The 26,723-nt window shown below is 40.2% G+C and overlaps 1 protein-coding gene across 6 annotated transcripts in view; it reads right to left on the bottom strand.

Moving 5' to 3' along the window:
* The window catches only part of robo3 (roundabout, axon guidance receptor, homolog 3 (Drosophila)), a 176,709-nt gene that overhangs the window by 40,565 nt on the left and 109,421 nt on the right, over positions 1-26,723 (bottom strand). For all 6 annotated transcript variants that reach the window (XR_014876569.1, XM_085175689.1, XM_085175688.1 and 3 more), the window contains exons 3-7: positions 15,343-15,500; positions 14,655-14,775; positions 12,506-12,644; positions 11,445-11,572; positions 632-756 (exon numbers count right to left, since the gene is read on the bottom strand). Coding sequence is in view for 5 of the 6 variants with exons in the window: in XM_085175689.1 (XP_085031815.1) it covers positions 632-756; positions 11,445-11,572; positions 12,506-12,644; positions 14,655-14,775; positions 15,343-15,500 (671 nt within the window). In the remaining variant the exon portion in view is untranslated. The remainder of the gene's footprint in view (positions 1-631; positions 757-11,444; positions 11,573-12,505; positions 12,645-14,654; positions 14,776-15,342; positions 15,501-26,723) is intronic.

Here is a 26,723-nt window from a genome sequence, read left to right on the forward strand (position 1 = left end):
AGGACAAGGAAGGGAAATGTTGGCTCTCTTCAAAGCACATGTAGCAAAGTGGCACGCAAACAAAGTCAGTAATTAAAATCCTATAAAGGCTCATTTAAAGGACATTTTTTGATCTCGTCAGGTGTTCTTTTAAATTTAAAAAAATGTAAAAGTTGCGTGAAGTCATATTGGGATTTACTTTAAATTGGGTAAAGTAAATATAAGAAAAGGTTATGTATCTATAGCACATTACAATATGAGAGTTTACCGTTTCCCCCTTTACCAGAGCCCTGCTTGTGATGATGCAATTCACCTGTAGGTTTTTCTTTATTTTATGCTGATGTTATTGTGCAGCACATTTTCAGATAGCTTAAAATCAACTTTTTTGAAAGAAAAAGGTTTAAAAAATGCAAATAATACTGTTAACACCAAATCCCTTGGAGTTAAAAGTAGAGTCTGTATGTACTTGGTAATTAAAGGCTTTGTGATGTTTGGGGGCCAGTACTGGTACTGAAATGTGGAAAACACCTGCTGTTTTGACTTTACATAAACTGTATATAAACAAGCCTATTAAATCTTTATAATAAAGTTATAAAACTCATTAGAGTATGTTTCATAACTACTGTAAACAAAATCATGGAACGTTTCCCACCTGGCTGCCTTCTTTTTGCCAGAAGACGGCTGGCGGAGGGTTTCCTTTGGTGCCACAGAGGAAGGTTACGGTACGACCTGGAGTTGTGATCTGGTCCCGCGGTCGAACCACAATCTGAGGAGGCACTGCAACACATAATTCAGAAAAAAAAAAAGTTGAAATCCAGTCATTATGTGCCATTATTTTATCAATATGTGACTGAAGTACAGACATTAAAAAAATGAATTCATAACTTTAATTCACAAAAGTTATTCGAGACATTTAACAAAAGTTTTGCATGAACTACTTAAGAATTACAACAACTTTTACACACAGCCCCCCATTTTCATAAACATAAATTTAAATGTAAATACACCTGAAGGCTATACCTGAAGCTTAGAACCCACTGACTTCACCAAATGTTGTGTTTCCTGTCTTGAGCCTTGAGTGGCCTTTACTGTAGCCACCTGCTTGTTGCTTGTTTGTGGGTCTTTCTGCATTCGGTTTTGTATTTAATAATGCAAAAGCATGCTCTGTTGGGTTGAGATCAGGTGACTGATTTAGCAGTTGAAGAACATCCCATTTCTTTTGAGAAACTCGATTAGCACTATACACTTCAAAATTCATTACATGCATTTCAATCAACAGTCAAATCATCAATAAACACTAACGCCTGATTCCATGACAGCTTTCAAACAGTCAAGGCACAAGAGAATAAAATATTTTAGAGACAGTGACAGTAAACAAAGACAGTAGAGAAATGACATTAAAGCTACAATGTCATTTCTCTCGGGGTCTGAGAATCAAAGCAATACTAAAAGATGCAGTTTGATGTCATCGTGTAATATGGTGGGCTCATGGGAAGCTTTACCACCACTGAAAATCTACCTGACGTGACTCAGGCAGAAATCATGGTTCTAGCTGAGATAATGCATTAAAGTTTTTTGTTACATTAAAACATTTATTTTCAAATGAATTAATTTTAATCCAAAGAAACAGCTGGACACATTAGCTCACGTAATATTAACTAAACCTTTGATGCATCAGCTAAACATAGCTACTGTAGCTAACATCATCTGGCAAACACAGTTAACTGGTAGGGCAGACCTACTCTGTGTGATTAAACAAATCATAACTTTATAACTTATGCTTGTGTTGAGCATCAACTCAACGTTATAAGAATACCGTACGCACTGCCTTAGTGGTTAGGACTTTATTTAATTGACAGGCGATTAAATGCAATGCATAGTAACACAGAATAAAATGTCGTATTTTTCTTGGATTATTCAGTGGCATTAGGTGACAAATTTAGCCAGATTGAAACGTGCCCTTTTTGTGCTGCCTCTTTTAATTCTTTTATATGCTAACAGTACCGCCATACTTGTCAATGCTCTTATCACATCTCGTTTAGATTAACTCTCTTCTCTATGGTTTACCTCATAAATCTCTCCATAAACTGCAATTAGTTCAAAAGTTAGTTCACAGCTGCTCGTGTTATATCCAGAATGAGATCTACTGAACATATAACACCATTGGCTTCTAATTCACCTCCGTGTCAATTTCAAGATCCTGTTTCTTACTTTCAAACTGCTTCATAACCTTGCTCCTCCATATTTATCTGATGTTCTCCATATGTACTCACCCCCTCGTACCCTGCGCTCTTCTCCAGCTTCCCTTTTGTCTGCTCCACCTGCTCGCCTGACTACCATAAGACTCAGAGCCTTTAGTTGTTCTGCCCCGAGTCTTTGGATGCACTCCCACCAGATCTCCGGACAACAAACTTTCTCTCTACTTTTGAACTGTGTCTTAAAACCCATCTATTTAGAATTGCATACCCTTCATCATGACTCCACCTTACTCGATTTTATTATTATTAAAGAATTATAAAATATGATTACTTCTGGAGTTAAATAAATATTTACTATTTTACTATATAGTTACTATAAGCTGACATGTGGTGGTTCCCCACCACTGTTATATGAATTAATATTACTGCTGCAGATGTTTAGGGCTAAGCCCATTTTAAATACTTCCTGTTGTTTAATCTCCAATAGTGAATGATATTCTATAAAATCATGCCTGTAGTGTGACTGTCCTGTGGTGACCACATGTTTTCTGGACTCAGAAAAACAGGACTAATAAAACTGATTTTAAAAAACGTATTAAATATACATAATAAATCAAATCAGAGCTCTAATAAAAATGTTTGACTGTTATATTAAAAGTAGACATGAAAAATGAAGGTGGCTATTAGCAAAACAACTGCTTAAACTTTGTAAATTCATTCAACCAGACATGTTAGTCAGACATGCTAATCTGAACAATTGAAAAAGAGAACATTTGTCTTGTTTTTATACATTTTTATGTGAAAGCCCATATATTTATCAATTTAACGACATTCTGTCTTCATCTGCAGGGCTGATATATTGGCCAATATTAGTTATTTCCTGATATATCAATATCTGCACTTATAACAGACAATAAATGAAAACTATCCACCCACTCTCATTCTCCATTTCAATATATCTACTACATTTATCAGATACAAAAAGGAAAACAGAATGTGACTTTAATGAGAGAATCTGCAGGTCTTCAGTCGAGTACCTAGCTGTGTCTACGACGAGCGAGCCATAACAGACCTTGATTTGTTTGGCTTTTTGTGTTTGATAAATTGATGGTTATTGCCTAATCTAGATGGCTTTACTGTTTATCCCACACTACAGCAAACAGCCCATCAAAAAGGTCAGCCCAGACCCCACGGGAGCCTCAATCCAGGTTTGTGGGTCAGCATTCTGATTCTGAGCATCAGACATCTTTGAACACAGATGGAGGGCAAGGGGGATAAGGGACTGCAAATAAATGGTAAGCTGTCTCGCTTTCTCAGTGCTGCACCATGCCACTGTGTGTGCACGCGTTCATCCACAAAGACACACGCATCTTTGATTTCTATTGATTCTGTAGCAAAATGACAGTCCTTCCTCCACAGAGGGGGGTGTGAATGCATAATGATGCACCGGGCCTAATTGATTTCTCATCTTCCCACCTGATCTCCTGCTTCACTTTAATTCGGACTCTCTATTAGCTTTGAGAGAAACACAAAGAAGGAGAAAGATGGGGAGGAGAAGAGCCTATGGAACGGAGAAGAAAGTAACAGTAAAAAACACTTAACAGTCACAGTGAAAGACAGAATAAATACGTAATGTCCTTCTACTGTTTCTGCATGAAAGGAAAAAATCCAGAATAAAGAAACTCCTAATCCACTACATATACCCTCCTTAGAATACTGAAGTAAACATAAAATAACGTCTTTTCCTCGAATTTTCTTCCACTGACTGATGTTCTGGGGGAGGAAAAAGCTTTGTTTGGTTACATTGCTGGGACTCACAAACGTTGCTTTTTTAAGTCAGCTCCTGTGTTCAAACACAGCCCAACATATACTTTGAGAAATGCTTCCAGACATTAATTATCTCAGATGAGGAGAAAGCAGCAGAAACAAAAATAAATAGCAGCAGAGTGTGAAGAGCTGAAACATTCCCAATCTCTCCCACTGACCCGCCTGCTCCCCCTAATCACTTGCCTCAGATGTGCATGTGCAAGCTTAATTTCATGCCTTGTATACAACTTATGCACTTTTAAAACTGCTTCCACCACGGGCCCCTCCGCACAGCAGGAGGACATCCGCGTGTCAACTGCGGGATAAATTACAGCTAACGGGGGGTCTTGGCTGAGCTAGTCAGGGTCATGTCCTGGGATCAAACTTCCAGCCCTTTGCTAACCCTAAAGGTTAATGCCCAAACATACACCCCTGGTTTTTGTCAGCAAGTGACATCGGACCATCTGCCTCCACTCTCCAGTTACCTCAAGGACAGGCCTCCTGTCACAGCTGATGCAAGGCCTGAAATATTAAAGAAACACTGTGTAATGCTCACTTCTTATGTAATTCATATCCATGCTTGTGCACATACAGGTAATGAAAATACATAGAAAATATGCTTGTGCACTTCTCAGCAGGGTATTTAACAAAAACATGTCAACACCTGAACGTTTTCTCCTCACACCTGACACAACGCCATAACTTTGACCCAAATACACTGACAACTAGGAATATTTGAGCTATTAAAATGCTGTTTTTGGCCCACTACACAGCTGTGTCTAGAGAATAACAGTGTTTGATTTGAGGAGGCAAGCCGGCACATTGCCTGAAGCTGTAATAAATAATTAGCAATAATGGGCGCACCCGGCATGACACTGAGCCTTAGATTTAGGGCAGGGAGATACATTAGCATCCTCAAATGGGATTGAAATGGGAGTATGGATTGTAACAGAGCAGCTGAAATATAGATGAAAAACATGAGGGAACAATGCCTGCATGTCACTCTTATAATAATTTAACTTTCAGACATGCGGGGTTTTTTTGGTAAGTTAATGTTTGCTGTGCCTTAAACTGACTCGACTTCTAAAATACCACGGTATGTTCATTTACTCATTTTATGAAACACAGAGCCAGCACACATTCAGCACCGCGTACTGCTAACTGTTGCTGTCGGTGTCTGGGAGGTACATTGGGAAATTTCTAAATACAGAATGCAACACTTAAGATAGGAACTGAAAGGATCTTGCAGACTTCTTTTGTATGCTGCGTATACTGCCAGAACTGTAGAACAGATAACAATGCTAATATGCCAAGAGGGAAGTAAAAATAGACATCAGGCTGTAGCTTAGCTTTCCACAGCTCTTATGAAAAGAAATGCAACACTCAAGGAGGAAAGTCTAGTCTACATGTAAATTGCTTGGTGTCATTGAATGTTTGTGGATGGTTGTAAATGTTCTCTTACAGATCAGAAATAATGTTTAATTTTGAGGTATTTGACTTGTTTTAACTTCATTCTTTAAGTTGAGTTTAATTAACGTTCACATGGAAACCCTGGAGGTCTAGAAAATTTAGCAAATTTATATAAGTTTGCCAAATGTCCCCAAAACAATAAGATGATGCCATAAGATAAAGGGCATGTAATTGGACGAAGCGGACATTATAAAGGTTTCCTGCAAGTGATCAGCATATGTCCTCCAAACCCACAGAGCTCCTCCAATAGTCAAACGTGCTCGGATTTGTAGCTTTTTATTCAATTCAGTTTTATTTGTACAGCTCCAAATCACAGCAACAGTCGCCTCAAGGCGCTTTATATTGTAAGGTAGACCCTCAACAATACATACAGAGAAAAACCCAACAATCACATGAGCCCCTGTGAGCAAGCACTTTGGTGACAGTGGGAAGGAAAAACTCCCTTTTAACAGGAAGAAACCTCCGGCAGAACCAGGCTCAGGGAGGGGCGGGGCCATCTGCAGCGACCGGAGTAAAAATATTAATGAAAAATTTCCAAAAAGTTTAGTCACTTCCTTGAATTTCATGATATGGGGGAACTATATATACAGATATTACTGGACTGATAAACTATTTGGATCTATTCCTTTAGTGGGAATATACAGAATTAGTCCTTCTGCCATCCCTGATAAAATAACTCTACAATCAGCAAGGATTTTCCACACAACTTGAATCTACTTGTGGTGTTGGTTGCACTGCTAAGATTTCAAGTACTGTGTGACAAACAATAGATTTGGGTGACTCTCCAATTCCACTGTATGGGACAGAAGCAGGTGATGGTAGTTCTTGTTCACTTCCCAGCCTGCAGCACAACAAGGAGTAAGTAAGTAAGTAAGATTTTATTTGTATAGCACCTTTCAAGTCAAAAATCCCCAAGTGCTTCACAGAAAAACTTCAGAGTACCATCAACAAAGGGTCCAAAACAATAATAATAAAAAAAACCCAACTTAAAATGCTTTTAAAAAGCAGGAAATGAAGATCATCTACACTGTGGATAAAGTGGTTCTATCTATTCATCAGTGATGGAAACTGTCGAACTTCATTCAGTCAGCACTGTTAGAAAGATTTGAAAATGGTCGGTGTCTTTCATGCAGCTTTCTAATGTTTAGAAACAACAGCCCCGCCCCCCGGCCAGACAGAAAGTATCGAAGCAGCAAGTTGGTGAAAGGGTGTGGAGATCAGTGTGGTGAATGAGCAGGTAGCAAGTGTGATTTTAATGCAGGAAAACGCCTTTTTTCAGTCGAGGTAGTAAAAATCATCAGTGGAATATCCTGATGAACAAGATGAAGCAGCGTCAGCCTGAGCTGTTCCCCACACACTGCGCTCCCGCTCACACCTGCTGTCACTCACGTAGCAAAGCTAAACAAAGTGCTTACAACGAAAACATCTCACCTCCCCTGCTCCACCCCACCCATGCTTGACATATGATTTCCAGCAACACGCTGAAGATATCCACACTTGTATCAACACAATCATACACACACCCCTCGCTCCCTAGGGGCGTAGATGTGACATGCAGCTGTCAGAGTCCCGTGGTGATGCAGCTCTGCATCTGCTAGAGTAAACACACTCCAGTGCTGTTGCCGCTGCTGCTTCACCTTTTTACGAAACATCACACGCCCACTTAAGTACACAGACTTCATTCCTGAGACTGTTTCCATTCTGAAATGATGATTGAGGAGGTGATTATTTCCAGAGCATAATTTATTATAAGTGGACTATATCTCATTTGTGCTTATATTCAGTGTGAAGTTTGTGCCTAGAATTGTATCCCATTTGTCCAATATCAATATATAAATTGGAAGGCTGGTAAAGTTTTAAATAGGCCAAGAATAAGCAGACAGTCCTTACATAGTGAATGGGACAAAAATGGAATTAATAGGTATGTAGAGAACCTCATAATTCATAACATTTTGTGGTTCAATGTTTCTTCCACTGAACACTTTTAAGGGTTTTTCTTCATTCTTCATCCCTTTTTCTCTATTCCCCAACATTAGGCACATTTAGAGACGGGAGTACGCATTAAACCCCATTTGCTTAGTTCATGCCAAACGCTGGCATTTTTACTTTGGTAAGTAATCATCAGTGCCATTCGTGGCAGAGTTCAAAGGTGAAACCACAGCTCACGAAAAAGAACACAATAACCCAATTCATGTACGCCAAAAACGTCTTGATGATCCCCACGACTACTGGAAAAATACTCTTTGGACTGATGAGAATCGAATTTCGTTACATCAGATGTAAAAACAGCACAGCATTTCATAAAAAGGCTGTCACACAAACAGTCCAATACGGCGGCGAAGTGTGATGGTCTGGGGCTGCTTTGCCTTATAACTTTTTTTGTTGTTGTGTGGATTAATCAGCAATAACCATTTATTTTTCAAAAGGTGAGTGTTTGTGCTCTAAATCAGAGACTCCACGTTTTACAGTGTTTTTTTTCCTAGTAACTGAAGCTCCATCTATGAGTGTAACGAAAGGTCAAAACCCTTCTACCCTTCAATTTTTTTTTGTTTTTTGTTTTTAGCTTTAATACTCGGCTGTCCTAATTGGCAGAAAAAGCACCTGTGCTAGAGGGTAGAGGTTTGGGTCTCTAATGTAGCAAACAGCTTATACCTGTAGGACTGTATTAACTCTCATAAACAGACACACAAACAGACACACAAAACCATACACAGATGGGATGAAATGGAATACTTACAGGATGGGCCGACTGTGATGGAGTGATGCAGAAATGGGTGGAAGAAAGAAAAGAGAGAAAGAAAGTTGAATAACATGATGAGATGACGATGGATGGTGAATCTAGTTCAAACATTTGAAATTTTGGAACACCATACCTGCCTAACCGTGTAACTAGCTGTGGTTTAATAGAATATATATTTTCCTTTGAATGTGTTCGTGTTGCATTCCTATGATCCCCACTGCAGCTACAGTGCTGCAAAATTTGCCTTCTCTTTGCTTTTTTTTGCACATTTGCAACACTTATGACAGTGATTCAGATCAAACAAAGATAATGTGAGTAAATACAAAATTAGGATTTTAAATGATGATTTCATCTATTGACGGAAAAAAAGTTATCCAAACATATTTGATTTTATCCTCCTGAGAACCGAGGAAAAAACAATCTTCCCATTTAACTTTTTTTGGTATTTCCTTCCTTCTTTGGAGCCAAAGGAAGCCACCCAAACACATGACATATCATTGGAAAGCCCAGGATGTAATCTATTTAGGACATCAGGACTTAGTAGGGTAGCTCAAATAATTCAAAAGGTACAGACCAAAAACAAATGTCCATTACAGAGGAGATAAACGAATAGGCTGGTTCTCAGGAGGCTATGTCACAAATTGACTTCCCCCTAAACCTAATGACTGGTTGTTCCACCCCTGGCAGAAAAAACTGCAATAACTGGCCATGAGTCTTTTTTTGTCCCACTCTTCTTTGCAGAATTGTTTTAATTCAGCCACACTGGGGGAATTTGGACTTTATTTTACCTAGCCACACCCAGGACTGATTACTGCCAGACCTGATGAATCAAGAAATCACTTTAGTAGGGGGCGATCGTGGCTCAAGACTTGGGAGTTCGCCTTGTAATCGGAAGGTTGGAGGTTCGAGCTCCGGCTTGGACAGTCTCGGCCGTTGTGTCCTTGGGCAAGACACTTCACTAGTGGTGGTCAGAGGGCCCGGTGGCGCCAGTGTCCGGCAGCCTCGCCTCTGTCAGTGCGCCCCAGGGTGGCTGTTGCTACAATGTAGCTGCCATCACCAGTGTGTGAATGGGTGGATGACTGGTTGTGTAAAGCGCTTTGGGGTCCTTAGGGACTAGAAAAGCGCTATACAAATACAGGCCATTTAGAACTCTGATGAAGGGAAGTAGTCTTAAAAAATCTCAAAAACCAACATGTCATGCCATGATATAAAGACACTCAAGAACAGATGAGAAACCAGTTAGTAAAGGGTTGCAAAGTCATTTCTAAGTCTTCAAGACTCCAGTGAATCATGGTGAAAGCCATTATCCACAAACGGAGGAAATCTGGAACAACTTTCCCAAAAGTGACTGGCCCACCAAAAAACCCCAGAAAAACATCTAATGAACCGCAGGCCTCGCTTGCCTCGGTTACGGTGCCACCCATGGGAGAGTCCTGTGGTGAAAACCGCTACTGATGTCACGGCGAGGTACGCCGATGTGTTTGTTTGACAGAGAGCAAACACTGCACTCAACTTGAACCATCTTGTGCTGATGGCAGAAGCACAAGAACATGAAAACTAAGGCGAAAAAGGTACAATAACTAAACTAAGAAACTGGCGATAAAAACTATGAAACTATGAAAACTGTGATAACTATGGTGTGGCATAACAGACAACCTGACAGAAACATGTAGACTAAATACACACAAGGGATGATCGGGGGGAGAGGAAACACATGACACAAATGAACCTAATGACATCACAGGGGAAGTGACCCTAAATACAATGACAAAGACACACCAGACTCTCTCAAAATAAATCAGGAAACACAGAAAATACAATGATAAAAGACTAAAAACTAAAATACACAAAACACTGGGTCACAGACGCAGTAGACAGCTGACTAAAACGAACACAAAGGCCAATTTCAAGTTTGCCAAAACATATTCTGACAATCCCTTTATGATTATTCTGTGGTGTAAAAAAATTACATCTGATGTAAAAATAACAGCATTTCAAAACAAGAACATCGTGCCAACAGTCAAACACAGTGGCAGCAGTGTTATGGTCTGGGGCTGCTTTGCTGCTTCAGAAGCTAGCCAGCCATAAATTCTGCTCTTTACCAGAAAACCCTGAAGGAAAATGTCTGGCCATCTCTTCATGCCCCGAAGCTCCCTGATAGACACCACCAGCCTCTAAATGGCTCAGAAAGACACAAAATACACCTTCATTTTTTGGCCTTAAAAGCTTTGGCATGACCTTAATTTGGCTGTTCATACTCGATGTGGAGGAATTAAAAAAAATCTGCAAAGAATAGTGGCCCAGAACGCCTCGTCAGTGAAAGACTCAAGCCAAGGGTGGCACAATCCTTGAGAGATGTTTAGGGGGCACTTCATTTTTCACACAGGGCCAGGTAGGTTTGGATAGCTGTTCTTCTTTAATAAATGAAATCACCATTTCAAAACTCCATTAGGTGCATGTTGTGTATTTCTGCATGTTATTTTTTTTTTAAATATATCTGTCTGTCTGTTTGCTGCTGAATTTTTATACATATACGAGCATAAGGTGTGTGCGAGTGTTCAGGAGTACCAGAGGGCCAACTCACTGCACCGAGTGTTACAGAATAAAACTCTAAAAATTCCCTTTTATCATCACAAATGACAGCTTTCTCATTTGAGCATCTCTCTTCAAGGGACTGACTTTATTCCCATGCAATTTCAGTTCTTTTTGATCTCGGATCTCTCTCCAGAGGAATGACGAGCTGAGGCTTGAAAGGAACTTAAAATCCATTTTTCACTTCATTTCTCTGTAATCTTCAGTTAACAGCGGATTACCAATGGCATGATATGGGGGAGTTATAACCAACTCATGTCTAGCAGCCTCTTTTTCTGATGTTTTAATAGGCGGTGTCTCCACGTAGAAACAATGTTCTTAAAATCCTGGCCGTCTGACGTAAACAACCAGAATGAAAAGAACAAGAATGAAATGAGACAGCATTGCTGTAGGTGACAAGTGGGCAGATTGTGGTGCGTCATAGCAAAGCTGCCCATCTGTGCAAACAGTTTACTCGTGCGATCATGGGTGCTCAAACCGTATTTCTAGAAAGATTCTTTAATAAGTCTGTGCAATTGTTGATTGTTTCCTAGTTTTCAAAAAACATCTTACATAAATATGTGAAATGTTTAAATATAGCCTTTTACACTTTGAATCACTACGAATGCAGTAAAACTAAAACATCTTATATACATAAGTGTGCCTGTGTACATCTGTACCGTGTACTTGCAGGGCAGCCGACGCCTCCGCTTTGCCGACGCTGTTCTCTGACACGCAGGTGTAGGTGCCCTCGTCTTCAGCTCGCACCTGGGTCAGACGCAGACTATTCTCACTGCGGATTTCAAATCTGGGGAAAAAGTCAACGCAAGTGTTAGATTCATGTTCTGAAATCTTCAAAAGATGGTTTGAATGAATATGACGTTGTCTGGTTCAGTAAATGTGTGAGCGTTGTCGCTACTAGAACAATACATTTTGGTAGTTTTCATGTTTTTCTTTTTTTAAAACATGGCTGTTTAAATGTTCCAATCAGATTTTTAAACATACAGCTTTGTGTTTACTGCACAGCTCTGTGGACACAGGCCTGAGTCGCGCTGTTGACAAGGGAACATTTTACCTTATTTCCCCTGACAGGTCATTAAAGTTTCATCCAATCATGCAGACAGGTGTGAGAGAGTAGGGCACTCACAGTAACACAGTGATGGTGCAAACACCACATGATACTCCTTTCTGAGCATGTCTCGTAGTACTGAACTCTACTGATTAACAAATAAGTAGCTTACAACAGGGATGGCTGTCCATCCGTTACTAACACAAGCTGCTGTGCCACAGGACTCACACATTTAGATTCTAGTAATAACTTTCTATTTGTATTGTAAGCAGCACAGCACTTAAAAAGCAATCATTACGAGCTCAGCAGGAGCTTTGATTTGTTTCCATTTCTCGGTCGTTACATACAAGAAAGCGAATGATAGTGTTTTCTCTTTTCTTTAATATGTTATTTTACACATGTAATTTTGGGGCAAATTCAAGTCAGCTGGACTTCCTCCACTCACAGAAAATCCTCTGAATTACTTTCCTTCACACCTAACTATAAGAAAATCGGATGGACAAACAGTTGCTCTCTAATTGGAAGCTGTTATATTATTAGTGAAATGATAATAACAAGTGCTATTTGGAGCAACAAATGATGTATCTAAGTAACAGTGAGGCAGTGGGGATTGAGTTTCAGTGCAGTGATTTGTGAGTGTGCAGCAACGGCACTGCGCTGCTGTTGTCGGACCTGCCCCGAGGCAGCTCGCCCTCCTCTCTGCGCCAGCGGACAGTCGGAGTCGGGTCTCCGTGTACCTCGCAGGAGAAGTCCACTGTATCGTCTGCCAACACCACCTGGTTCACCGGCTGTTTGGTGAACACTGGCCTCTCTGAAATTAGACAGATAAGAATTCATACCTATTAATTACAGGTTGACTCGATATTTGTTAGCACTTTATAGGACTACCCGTGTAATGGATGAGTGGACACATATGGAATAGGCTGGCCGTATAAAGAGAATAATTTGATGTCCATTTGCTGCACCCAAGCAGTTTACTCAGAATGATGGAGGGGGAAAAACACTGAGGGATTGGAATTGTTAAACCTCGCACTAAAAATAATTTCAAAATCGGTCACTCTCACCATGAGTCTTAATACTTGATCTGAGCAAGATTAAACTTTTATTAAGACAAAACGAGGAACAAAATAACCCCACATCAAATCACACACAAGCTGGTAATAAATATTTACCAGCTGTTGTTAGCAGTATCTCAAAATTGACAGAGGCTGTCTAGCATTGGAAGTAGATTGCTGCAGTAGGTTAAATTCAATACTCAGCAAATAAAAGCTTTTAAATACCAAAGTCCAATCATCACAGTGAAACATGTTGGAGAATCAAGTAAGACTAAGGCTACGTCCACACGTACACGGGTATTTTTGAAAACTGAGATTTTCCGTTTCCGTTTTAAAAAATAATCCTGTCCACACGTAAAGGCAGAAATGAAAGAAAACGCTGCTAGGAACATGCCAAAGCAACAGGTGGCGCTATATTCCTAACCGTGTAGAAATGTTGGCCAATCAGAAGTCTAGAAGCCTCGGTGGGAAAAAGTAAACAAAGCTGGAGCATAGAAGCAGAACCGAGTCGTATGTGTGGAGGGACAGTAACTGTGTGTGTATATGTAAGCATTTAAACACTGCAGAGAGAACAATTAACAGTAACAGTATTGTAGAAATTCATTTCACCGAAACAATAACGTGGCGCACAGTGTGACGTCAAATAAACGCGCACACCTTTGACGCTGCGTTTTCTGCGTTTTTCTCGTCCACACGTAAAAGCAAAAACTGAGTTTTCAAAAATATCCACACTGGAAGGCGTGGATATTTTGTCCACGCCTTCCGCCGTTTACGTGTGGACAAAAGGTGCAAACGCATAGAAAAATCTGCTTTTTCAAAAATACCCGGGTACGTGTGGACGTAGCCTAAATAGGCTCAGAGCTGCAGGTATTTCCATGATCATAGTCGGTGTGAAACCATTCCCCACAGCTGGAGGTATAAAAAGTCGCGGTGGTGAGAAATGTCTTGACAACTTTGCTTAGTCTGTGATTCGGGAGCAGAAAATGGATGGGCAGAAAAAACAGTGCAGATGTGCACTGGCTATTATCTTTCAATTTTGCAGATGGCAGTAATATTAAACATTAGGGAAAGTGCCAAGTCATGCATTTTAAGGAACCATACATTTATAGATTATGCATTACATGCCAGGGTTTGAGTTTACTGCTGCACTACAATGTGCAGAAGGAGCTAAATTTTGTGGCCGTGTGGGTGGTGGTGAACAGGAGATCCAAGGGACTGAAAAGAAAATATCAATTCTCCATCCGTTTCCTGGGATCGATACACACTTTGATGCCTGTGGTACTGCTCCACTGAGAGCACAGCAGAGAATCAGAGACGGGAGGAGAAAAGTCAAGAGAGCAAAGCAAAGAGCAGCTGGGTGGGAAAGATGAATCTAATCCTCCAATATCAGCCAAGGAAAGAATGTCCAACCCCAGAAAAATACAGACAGGCACAAAATAGAAGATACTTTCACTGTTTTTTGGAATCTTATAGTGAACATTTTAACACAGTTGAAGCAACTTAACTCAAAGAATTATTTCTAAAAGGATCAGAGGAATTATATTGATAATTTGGTTTAATATTTGAGCCAATTGGCTAACAGCTGGAAGCAAATTGGCTCCAATTTATTCTGTTAACAATTTATCTTTTGCCATTGCATTTGTGTGACCACTACAACAATCAAGCATGCTCCCAAAAGGATATTTGATACTAATAATGTTGACTGTATGACTTCATGTTTAGTTTCCCAGACAATATTTGCTAGCTGAGTGTCAAAAACAACTCACCAAATACCACTAGTTCAGCAGGATCACTGTCTTTTTCTCCAACCATGTTGGTTCCAACGCACACATACATGCCAGCATCACTCTTCCTGGTGTTTGAAATCATCAACTTTCCTCCACGGATCTGAAATTGAGGGGCACCGTAAGTTAAAGACAGAAGGAAGAGCAGGAAGACGAAACAGAAAGGAACAGATGAGTGGAGGAGGGGACAGAGAGAAGACATGGAAAAATGTTGGAAACAGGATATTGAGGCATGTTAGTGAAGAGAGAGAGAAGCCACTTAGTCATTTTCAGTGTGTGTTATGACAGATGGCTCTGTGGCTAGTTCTTAAAATTACTTGACAAGGGCTCTCGCTCCAAGCCAGTCGTCACACAAGCATCACTCACTGCTCTGTTTGTGGTAACTAACTTCAATAAGCCGCAATTCATCATTTGGTCATAGTGGGTAATGTGTGTGGAAGTCTGGTTTTAAATATATTCTAAATGTGTCTTTTAACATCTATCAGCTCAGTGTCTTCTGTTAATAGTAATACAAATTAATGAGTGAAAATTACCTGAAATTTTATTTTAAAAAAGTATAAAACTTGTATAAAACTTGCTATTACCAACTTGTCAGTTAGTAATAGCTTCCACCAGAAGTAAAATGCAATTTAACCTTAAACCAGACTTGTTTAGGTTATTTTTAACTTACAGTAATTCTTTCATCTCGATCATTGACCCGGATGTTGTTTCTCTTCCAAGAAATGGTGGGCTCCGGATGGCCCCTGGGAGGGATGCACTCCATGACAGCCGGCTCCCCTGCTGCCACCACCACATCACTGGGCGTCTGACGGAAATCATCTCTCAGAACTGGGAAAAAAAGGTGAAGATGCGAAGGCAAATGGTAAAGGGACTGTCATACAGTGCTTTTCTACTCTACTTGAGCGCACAATGCACTTTATGCAAAACATTTCATTCACCTATTCGCACAACGCTTTGGTCACCAGTGCTTTCTGTATAACACTCACACTCCAGTGAATGCATTGGAGAACAACTTGGGGTTCAGTCTCTAACCAAGTATCCTGCTCTCTGTAGCTGGCTTAGAACGAGTGTAAACTTTTTGCTGTTTAAATGGGTTTATAATTGTCATATGTGGTAACAACAATATTTAGCCTTTAAAATCAACAAAAAAGGTGAAAAGAAAATCTTAGGGTCGTCTTTCACCGAGTTGAATAATAGGAAACATAGTAAGGCACTGCTGTTGATAATATTGATACTGTTTCCCTGAGGTCTCCATTGACTGGATGTCATTCATGCTTCATCATAGTACATCAGTAAAAAAGGCTCTTGTAGGTGGTGCGCACGAGTAGGTAAATAGCTCATTCTGAGATGAACACACACATTCCCTTGGCAAATGTATATGCATAAATACACACAAGAAAAACATGAGCATTCAAACAAACACATCAAATAAATCAACTACATCGACTGCAGGAAGTCACTTTGAATTCAGAAATAACTCCCTTTCTTATGCCTTGCTGGAGTCTATTCATAAAACATGAGAGATTTTTCTTCAGGTCACAGTGCCTCCTTTCAAATTCATCCCTCTGTAGTCAACATCTTGTGGCTTTTACCTGAAGGCATCGGGCTATTTTTTTCTCAGTTCAGTCTCTAGAGCTTTGTGACCTCTTAGATTACAGATGTGGAAGATGGTTTTGTTGTCTGGGATGATGTACTGACAACAATGGTCCACGAGGAACAGGCCAACACCAATGCCGGCCTGCAGGCTGTAAGTCTGGCCTAAGCCACTCTAGGGATTCGCAAGCAACGAAAAGACTTCTGTGTCATTCTTATCTGCTCCAGACACCCTCCAAAAAGCCTCTCTAACTGATCTGAAAAGTAAATCAAGCCATATTTTCTTAAGTATTTATTTAGAAACTTCCAAAGTCATTCGGCAACTCTTTCAAAGTACAATTTTGAGTGGTTTTACAGTTCCGCCCTAAAATAAAACGTTTTCTTTGAAGGCATGAGGAGACAAGAGATTTGAACATCAAGGAGCTGATAGATGATTAATTGATGTAAGAGGGTGGTATGTCTGATTTTTAGACATTATGGGGGTCTCGCTGATATCAGTGAGTCATATCAATATAATAACATTCCAATCATGTCTCTCAAGTCTCTCCTGAGTGTTCAAAGATCTGCATGGCTCGTATGGCTGTCAAACAGAGAGAAAGCTGTTACTTCATCTTAAAAGTGCAAGTCATGTCAAAAACTGGCATCCTAATTTACACTGGCAGTTCTTCACAGACTACTCAGAAAAGCTGTCGAGTATATCACCTCTCCGTGAAAGCACAAAACTTATTTAAAATGCCCAGCGCACAAAACTGACAGATATGTTTGTGATGTTCGGGGGAAATTTCAAAGGGTTGTCTTGCTGTTGCATAACATGTACAACAAATTAAATGCAATTCCCCAAATTTGAGGTATGAATAAGTTGGAGATTTTAGACCAGAGAAAGAAGTTGCATTATTGTGTGAGTGCTCTTTTTACTGCAGCGGTCCCCAAACCCTGGGCCACAGACCGGTACCGGTCCGTGAGTCGTTTGGTACCAGGCTCAGGTGTGAAACTTATGGTTTTCAGGATTTTTATTGGTTTTTATCATTATTTTTTAGCATTTTTATCATTTCCCTGGGTCTTTTCCCGTGTGTTATGAATGAATCTCCTTTCTTTTGCTATCGGTACTGGTTTTATTTTGTTGTATTCATCCACGAGCCCTTAAAGGCCAGACCGTGAAAATATTTTCGGACATAAACCAGTCCGTGTTGCAAAAGAGGTTGGGGACCACTGTTTTACTGCATTAGTACCAGTACATTTCTACTGGTCTCCCAAGTGTACATCACATGGCTTGTGCCGCTACATGCTAAATACAACAACTGAATATAGAAAAGAATGTGTTTCCTGCTGCTTCCTATTTAAAAAGGCCATTTTCTATTAATTACCAGTTGCGCCATTATGCCAGACACAGACTGGCTGTAGTTTGTAATACCCACCTGCTGTGGTGGAAACTACAAAAATCGGTGTTGAACGTGTGTTACTCTTATGCTCAAAGATATCAGACCAACAATCAGATCAGATCATCAGGAACACATAGTTGTGGTGGCTGGTGTAATCCCTAGTGTTTAATTTTAAACTCAACACAAGTGCAGAATTTATGAAAAAGCACTCCAATAAATACGAGATAATCTCTACATTTATGAAACAGGTGGTGGGCTTAATGGTCAAATGACATCTTTACTGACACTAAATTAAAAACTAAATGTTTAGATTTAATCAAAATAATCTATCCTAAATTGTCAGCACAGTACTGTAAGCTAATAGCTTACTGTAAGATATCAGATTTCAGGACTGAGCGAAGATGCTTAAATATATTTATAAGACATGAGTGTCTATGCACACAAGAATATGTGATGGACCTTTGGAGTGAAAAAGCAGCAATGTTGCTGTAATGTCACAGGCCAACAGGGGAGGGTCACTGGCTCATCTGATTAATGACACATCTCCCCTCATGTCAACGCCCACAGGCCAAGAAAGCCCCCAGGATATTATGGTTATCATCACCATCCATATATCTATCGGCCCATGCATCTATCCATTCATATGAGAGCATTTCTTTATCTGAATCACCTGGCTTTGTGCGGTATCTCAGTGTCAGCCTGTACACCACAAAGGCTCATTCTTCTTCCTGTCAAGATAGCGTTGTGTCGTCTTTGAATGTGAGAGTGGGGATAACTCAGTCAGCTCTGTTTGTAATCAAGGTCATGGGAAACGGGTATATTGGTGTTTCAGCAGACAATAGGATATTTTTCGTTTTCTCATTAGCGAACACAGCTGGTGCTTATGTTTGCCTTGATAAAATACATGTCTACTCAGTTCATTTGAACTACTATGTTACCGTTGTCTTTATCTGTGCCTCTTTCGGGGCTGAAACGACAGCTTATGACTGCATTCTGCCCCATATCCTGATGGCCAATTACTTTGCCACAAAGTATTTGGGGCTTGCTGAATCTCACTGGTCACTCCAATCCTTGTTTGATATGCCAAACTACGCCCCTGACCTTATCTATGCCTGCTGCCAACATTTCTCTTAACCACTATTCATAGATTACAAAAACCTGACTAAATTGCTCAGGATCCCATCTTGTCACGCAAAGTAAGAAATGAAATAGGACAGCTGATTGGACCGCAGGTCTGAATTACCATGCTGTGGGGTTAAAGGACTGCAGCGATGACCTGTCACACACCACAGTGAAATCATGGCTCCAGGGGCCCCTGATCCTTCCCATTCTACCCCTCCACAAGCACCAAAACCTGAGCAAAAAAAAGGGTCTCTAGATGTTAATTAGGCACCGGCACTTACCTAGAGGCCCTTGGGGGCCCAAATTAAGAGGGTGCACTTTGACCCTTTCTTTAAACCCCTTCAACAAAGCCAGAGTAATCCCCACCACTGGGCTTGAATGCTGCACTTTAATCAAAGCACAGACATAGAAAATAAGGAGATACGAGACACGAGATTAAAGTGAAAATCCTGCAAATGGACAGTGAAAAGCTTCTCCCATTCAAATACATACAACTATGACAATACACATTTGTCCAAATTCAAACAGTTGTGGACAATGTTTTGGCAAAATGGGATTTCTTTATTTGTCAGCTATTTCATTCATTGTGGTATTTAAACCAAGCATTACTGATCATTTCATATTTGATAACAATTTTGCATTTCAATTTTATTTTAGATATATATTTGTCCAGCTTATTATCCCAGCAGGGTACCCGACGACCGCCAAGGCGTAAGTTCTGAATGAAAGAAAGATCTTGAAGGAAATTAAATATGTTGTTCTTCCCATTCAGCTCACTCCTCAGGACATATTCTCTGCAGGTATTTGGTGTTTGCAGCTTTCCTAGTGGCCTCTATACTAGGGCTGGGTATCGTCACTGATTTCTAGAATCGATTCAATTCCGATTCACAGGGTCCCGAATCGATTCGATCCACGATTCGATTTAATTCGATTTAATTCGATTCGATTCGATTTAATTCGATTCGATTCACTTTGATTTGAATCTGGGAAATTTTGACAGTCAGAAATATTATAATTCAGATCAGTACATTTACATATTTTTGTATCTATAAAAAGGAAGCTGACACACCAAGACTTTATCAAAGGTGTGAGCATCACAGCAGAGGCCTTTGTGTCAAAGTAGCTGAGGATAAAACACAGAAAAACATGAAGGTGATTTTCCTGTTCTGGGATTTTATAAAAATTTTCTGCAGTAGATCAAAAACGAAAGAAAACCATTAATCAACACATGAACATTACCTCTGAAGTTACAGCGGTTTTATTAGAGACAAGGCTGAGCGTTTTGCATTTTGCATAATTTTAAAAAGTTTAAATTTGTTCGGTATTGAAGGGCAGAAATTAGGTTTTATTTTCGGAAGTATATAAAACGAAAAAAAAAAACCGTCGGCCGACAGCGCTGTAAACAACGGTAGACTTGTGCGTAACAAGCAAGCGAATAATGAAGAAAACAGATTTTTAGATGGAAAACTGTTCTTGAAGTACAGAGAGAGAGAGAGAGAGAGAGAGGGAGAGAGAGCGAGCATGCGAGAGAGAGCTGTGCATCGTGGTCGAAGCAAAACAATAAAAGTCAGAGTGAATTCATGACGTTGTTTATGTGAAGCCTAGTTTGGATCTTCTTTTGCTGCTGGTTCGGTCAATATTGTTTGGAGAGATCAAACTAACAGCTTTAGAATCAGCGCATAAAGGGCGTGAACACAAAGCGCGGACCGCCGACAGATCAGAATCAGCGCGCTGTCGGCTTTCAGCCCCGACTGTGAGAAAGGCGACATCTCACTGATTCTGATCTGCGGGTCGCGCTGTGTGTTTAAGTCTTTGTGCAGAATCCATGTTCCTGCTCTCATTTACTGTCTTAGCTGTTTGGTGGTTGTTGAAATTTTGTGAGATTTCACCAGAGATTCTGGCATTTCGGGCAAAATAAATTTATATTAAAAAATCGATTCAGGATTTTAATGAATCGATTTTACGTCATCCAAGCCAGAATCGATTTTAATCGATAAATCGATTATAAAAACCCACCCCTACTCTATACGGTTCCTATTTTTGTGTGGTTCCAAGGTACCATCCTCAGTGTCTGCAATGTTGCTTTCTGGTAGTGCAATCTCCTCATTCTGTCTGTTCTGGACAGAGCATCTCCTTGATAAGTCCCATACTTGATGTTGACTCAAGCAATTGGTTTGAAGTTTGCCTAGTATTGTTCTTCACATCCCATTGAACACTTGCTAAGGACTCTTAGGGTCCTGTTGATCTTGTACCATGTATGGTCAAAAAGACTCTCAGTTTTAAGGTTTTATATGTCAAAAAATAATTACAAAAACACATTCCTTCCTTCTTGAACCTTGCCAAATTTCAAATTATTAAATGGTAAATGGCCTGTATTTGTATAGCGCTTTACTAGTCCTTAAAGTACAAACATTAGATGAACAACAACACAACTTGTTACATTGTTACATAATTTTAACTGCATGATTTATTTATCAAAAATGAAGCCAAAACACCAAAAACACTGTGTGTTCAGCTTCAGCACTCCAAGTAATTATGTTCTATACAACTCTTAGTCTCTTCCATCTTTGTGAAAGAATTTCTTTATAAAGTTACTGTAGTTCCTTGAGATTTGCAGAAATTCCTTTATGCACATTCCTCTTAAGGTTCCGCCACAACATTTCAATGTGGTTGATGTCTGGACTTTGATTAGGCACCTTAGTGCCAAACATGGCACTGTGCATTATGGTCAAGAAACAAGAGGTAGTCACATTTGCTGATGATTTAATAATCTGATAAGAAGCATCTGGCAGCTTCTTTCACACACTGTTTCTGCATTTTGGCTTAATTTTTGCAACATAAATATTGAAATGGTACAATATGTCATGGTTTGTTGCTCTTTTTTATCTCATTTTAAGACTTGTCAAAGAGCAGAGTGCTCAGCAGATATTTTGTGTTCATTTCTTAATAGAACGAGCTTTAAACATCTTAATTCATATACTTTTAAGCAATGCTAAATGGTCTCTATGGATTCATTCAGATCCCTAAAACCTAAACTTTTCACCATACTGCTCTCAAACAAAGTTCCCAAATAGACCAGTTTGGGTATTTTTAACAAGAATTTTATCAACAAAAAGCCCAGACGAGAAAATAATCACCCACTTAAACAATAGTTAAAGAGATTTCTTTTTGCATCCACACTTTTAATCTCTTGAAAACAGATTTACACATCATCACCCTCTCTTACGTGCTACCATATCTGTTTGATTACTGTCAGCCGTTCCACAACTGCTTGTAGTGTACACAATGATTGATTTGAAAATTATAGAGTACTCATCCTGAAAATGAAGGCATCATAGGAGCTAATCTGTTTCATAAAAAACAAAGTACAGAAGTAATACTTTTTTGTGACCAAGAGACTAGTGTGATTTACCACGTGGGTAAAGTATAAGGACGCTTCTGTATATCAGTGTACCATTTAAGCATTTAATTGGACATAAAAAACACCTCTGGGGGTGAGCTCTGGCTCACTTTTAATTAAATGCCTTTATCACTGTCATTAATGTTCCAAGGAGTGAAACACACACACACACACACACAAAAAAATAAATATTCATACGGTGGAAGGAGGGGGAACTGAAAGAAAGCGTCAGGTTCAAGCTCTGCTGTGGGGGATTGAGCTGGTCATGTGTCAATCCATCAGCTTACATCCTTTCCTGACATGAAGCAATCTGCTTTGGTGTAAACACATGCAAAGACATGCTGATGTTTTTTGCTCCTTTGCTCAAGTACAACATCCTTCTTATCCCTTTAACAGGCCTGCTTAGACACACACACATACACACACACACAAAAACACATATACATACATCTTATCTGTTCCCTATAGGTGCTGCTTGTTCCTCAAGGCAATATCTGTCTAGGCCCTCAGGCCCATCAGGGGCCCTCATCAGAAGCCACCTTCTATCAGCCACTGTCATTACCCCGAGTGGACCCCCTCCGATCCCTATCAGCCGTTACACCATGATGAAACGGCCCACGCAGGATATTGGTGTGTATGCGTGTTGCTTCCCTGGTGATGGAAGGCCTTTGGAGGATGTGGGGGAGGTGGGGGTCTCACAGTTGGAGACAGATGTCCTTGTAAGCACCATCCTCCTCCTCCTCCTCACCACACCCAATACAAATACTCACACTTGTGCAGATATGCTGCACAGCAGCTGTAGCGGCAAATACAGTAAAGCACCGTCTGCATCCAATATGACCAGCTCAGAGCAATCTACAGGCTGACTGGAGATTACAAATCCCCCGCAGTGCACGCACACACACACACACACACACACACACACTGTGATGAAGCTCTTACCATTTCTTTATCTACATTCGCTGACCTGAAATGTGGAATGCCATGACTTGGTTTGAAGTGCAATTCCATTTTGTGTCCTGGTGCTGCCATTTAGTTTTTTGACCTGTGTATTTTATGGCCTTGACTAAACGACATAATGTGGTTTAGGTTCCTGGAAATGCTCGTGGTCAGTTGCAGTCAGCTGAAGTTAAATGAATGAGAATCACATCAAGAGGATATTTCAGTTATTCCTTTAGGAAGCCCACAAGGGTCACCTTCTCAGCCCAAGTAGAGCTGCTTGATGCCTCCCCCTTCAAGAACACACTTGGATAACGTGTTCACTGATGTCAGGTCCACTTCCACCAACAAATGTATTCCCTCCATCTTCTTTTGTTCCTTAATGTGCCATAGCACGAGCGCTACTGCTGAGTCCATTTAACAGCCACAGCAGCTGGCCCACCCCCACCCACCCACCCACCCAACCTTAACAAGACTCTCTCCATGCAACCACTAAACCTAATGGCTGCTCTCACTAGATATACTGATAAGAGCACAAAAAAATATTTCCTTGTTTAGATGAAAAAAATTTGGCCCTAAAGCCTGAGAACTAAGTCACTTTTTTCTCAGTGGGATTAAAAGGGTCGTGCATTGAAAAGAAAGCAACTCAAATAATACATTTGATAGAGCACTGAAGTGGCTACCAATCTTGGACAGAAGCTGACAGAAAAATCTCTGCAGTCCAAATTAACATCACACGAAAGCCCTAGCATGTCTCACAGCAAACCCCTGGAAAACCAATTATTAGCCACTGTGCTCAGACAACACTGAAATGACATCCACAAGTCCCCATGATGCATTACAAGCAGATTATAAGCCTGTTATTAGCATACATTAACCTCCTCTTACAACACAATCATGAAGCAAGAAAATTACATTGGATTCAATATTCATGTCATGCTCTGATTCTGTTTACGATGCTTTAATATATACTATCACAGTCACTTAATATAAATTACCACCCAAAATTGAAATAAGCGCTAAAATGTGAGAAATCAAGAGTGCCCCTCACCTCTTTGGGGCAGGGGGAAAACAGATAAAGTTATCTGTCAAATGGTAAATGGCTTGTATTTGTGTAGCACTTTACTTTGGGGGAAAAGGCTTTTAAATACGCTGCCCCTGCTTCCTGGAATAATCTGCAGAAGGAACTGAAATGATCAGAATTGGTTACCTTGGAAGAGTTTAAGTCTGTCTTAAAGGAACGAGAGAATAACTCTTTTACTCAGTGTGATTGTTTTTAATGTACTTTTAATTTGATCTGTTATTGTATATTTTACACATGTTGGTATGGGATATTGTATTTGTTTTATATGTTATATACTTATGTGGTATGTGTATTTTGACTTTTGTTGCCATGATGCCAGGTCTCTCTTGAAAATGAGATTTTTAATCTCAATGAGATTTTTTACCTGGATAAATAAAGGACTAATAATTAGTCCCTATGGACCCCAAAGCGCTTTACATTTCAAGGTGCGATGTTTCATGGCTTTTATTGCAGCCTAAATGCCCAGCAATGTCAGTGGTCTCAGTGTCTTATCAAACCCAGACGTGTTGAAAAGGTGATAGTGTAAGGATGGATGAGGAGCAGCAAGTACTGGGTAGTAGTGGTTAAGAGGCAATGCTTGACAGCGGTGAAGTCTAGAGTTAATATGACTGTGAGGCCACATCGTCTCGCCCCACATGCATCAGCGAGACGACACAAAAGGCGCTCATTATCTCACACAGACTAGAGGGACGCCAGTGTGTGTGTGTGTGTGTGTGTGTGTAGTTGGAAGATCAGACCAACTTGGAAGCACAATGTTAGTTCGGAGTTGCATTGTGACATGTACCTTACTTGATGTGGTTCATGCTTTATATGTTTTTTTGTTTGTTTTTTTTAAAAATGACCTCAGACAAGAAAGCCTCATTTCTGTTGTTTACTACCAAAGAAATGTAAACTTTTTAAAATGCCAATTTGACAATTATGCCAAGCCTTTGCTCTGCTTCACTTCAGCAGCATCAGGTAATGTTCATATGTTATTTATATATATATATATATATATATATATATATATATATATATATATATATATATATATATATATATAATGGAGTGCAACGATACTCGTATCGATATTGAACCGTTCGATACAGTGCTTTCGGTTCAGTACGCATATGTATCGAACAATACAAAAAATTTTATTTATTTTATCAACTTTCCTTCTGACGGTGCTGTCTGTGTTGAGCGCTCAGTGGATCTGCGCTCGACAGTGCAGCCTAGGCGGAGTAGTCGAACGCAGATTCACTGAGCGCAGGGCAAGCTAGCAAGACAGAAGTTAAGCTCTCCTTGCAACATGGCAAATTGAACCTCCCCCACCCTCATTCAGATCTGGCGTTTGGAACTACTTTGGTTTTCATGTGAAGTGTGACCCTGAAGGTAAGCGCGTCATGGACTAAAGTAAAACAGTATGTTGGATGTGCCACGCAATGCTCAATTACATGGGTGGGAACTAGTGTGTTAGCGCAGTTAGCTCGTTAACGTGTTGGCCGTCCAGCCCCATGCACGGGGCGATCCGCGGTAGCTCGTTAACAGAGATTTGCCGTGTTGTGGCGTTAACGTCATTTCAACGAGATTTACGCTGACAGCACTAGTGGGAACACAACAAATATGACTGCACATTTACGCCCACATCATCCTAGTGCAAAGACAAGTGGAAGCAGACAAAAACAACAAGCATGCATGCTACAAACTTTACCGAGTCATTTAGACAGCCGTTAGCACATGATTCTCTTTATGGGGACCTGATATGTTTAATATGCTGCTGAGAATATAGCTCAGAAGAAGCGTATAGTATAGCTTTTATTTTGGAAAGAGACATTTCTCTGTAATAAACTCTCTTTTCCAAAGATGAGTGATTCCTCAATCAGATACAGGGCTCGCAAAATCGCTAGCCCAACATCCAGGGGCTAGCAATTTTTCCAGTCGGGCTACCAAAATCTATCTCTGCCCTGCCCGTCGGCCTATCGTAGGAAGGAAAAATATATGTCAATGCTTTAGCATTCTTTCGGAAATGTAGCTGGGTAATTATGTCATTGGCATCTATGAGCCACTGTCAATATGTGACATATTGAAATCGCGTTTGAATTTGCGCTTGTTTTTTGCTTTCACTTTGCAATCGCGTGAACTGTGTATAGAGAGCGACAGCACTGATTGGTGAGTGATGATAATTTGCGCACCAATTCCTCTGACATCGTCTTATCAATCGTTAGCTTACTATGCAAACATGACAAGTGAAATCTCCCGCAGCTTAAACATGTGAGAGGTTGATCGCGCAGAGAATCGCTGAGCGTTATGTGAGTGCGTGTGTAAAAGCAGCAGGATATATATTTTAGTTCTGCTGAGCCAAATAAGACAGGTCAGGGTGAAGAAGTGACAGCCAAAGAAAAGCTTACCACAAAACGGAAAAGTTATGACAAATCAGACTATAAGGCAAAAAGAAAGTGCAGCTTTATGGTTTCATGGACAAAAGCATTTCTGTGGCTGCAATATGACGAGCTAAATAACCAGGGCTGCACATAAGTGTGCAGCCCTGGTTGCGC

Source organism: Neolamprologus multifasciatus, chromosome 10, assembly GCF_963576455.1.
Source record: "Neolamprologus multifasciatus chromosome 10, fNeoMul1.2, whole genome shotgun sequence".
Taxonomy (NCBI): domain Eukaryota; kingdom Metazoa; phylum Chordata; class Actinopteri; order Cichliformes; family Cichlidae; genus Neolamprologus; species Neolamprologus multifasciatus.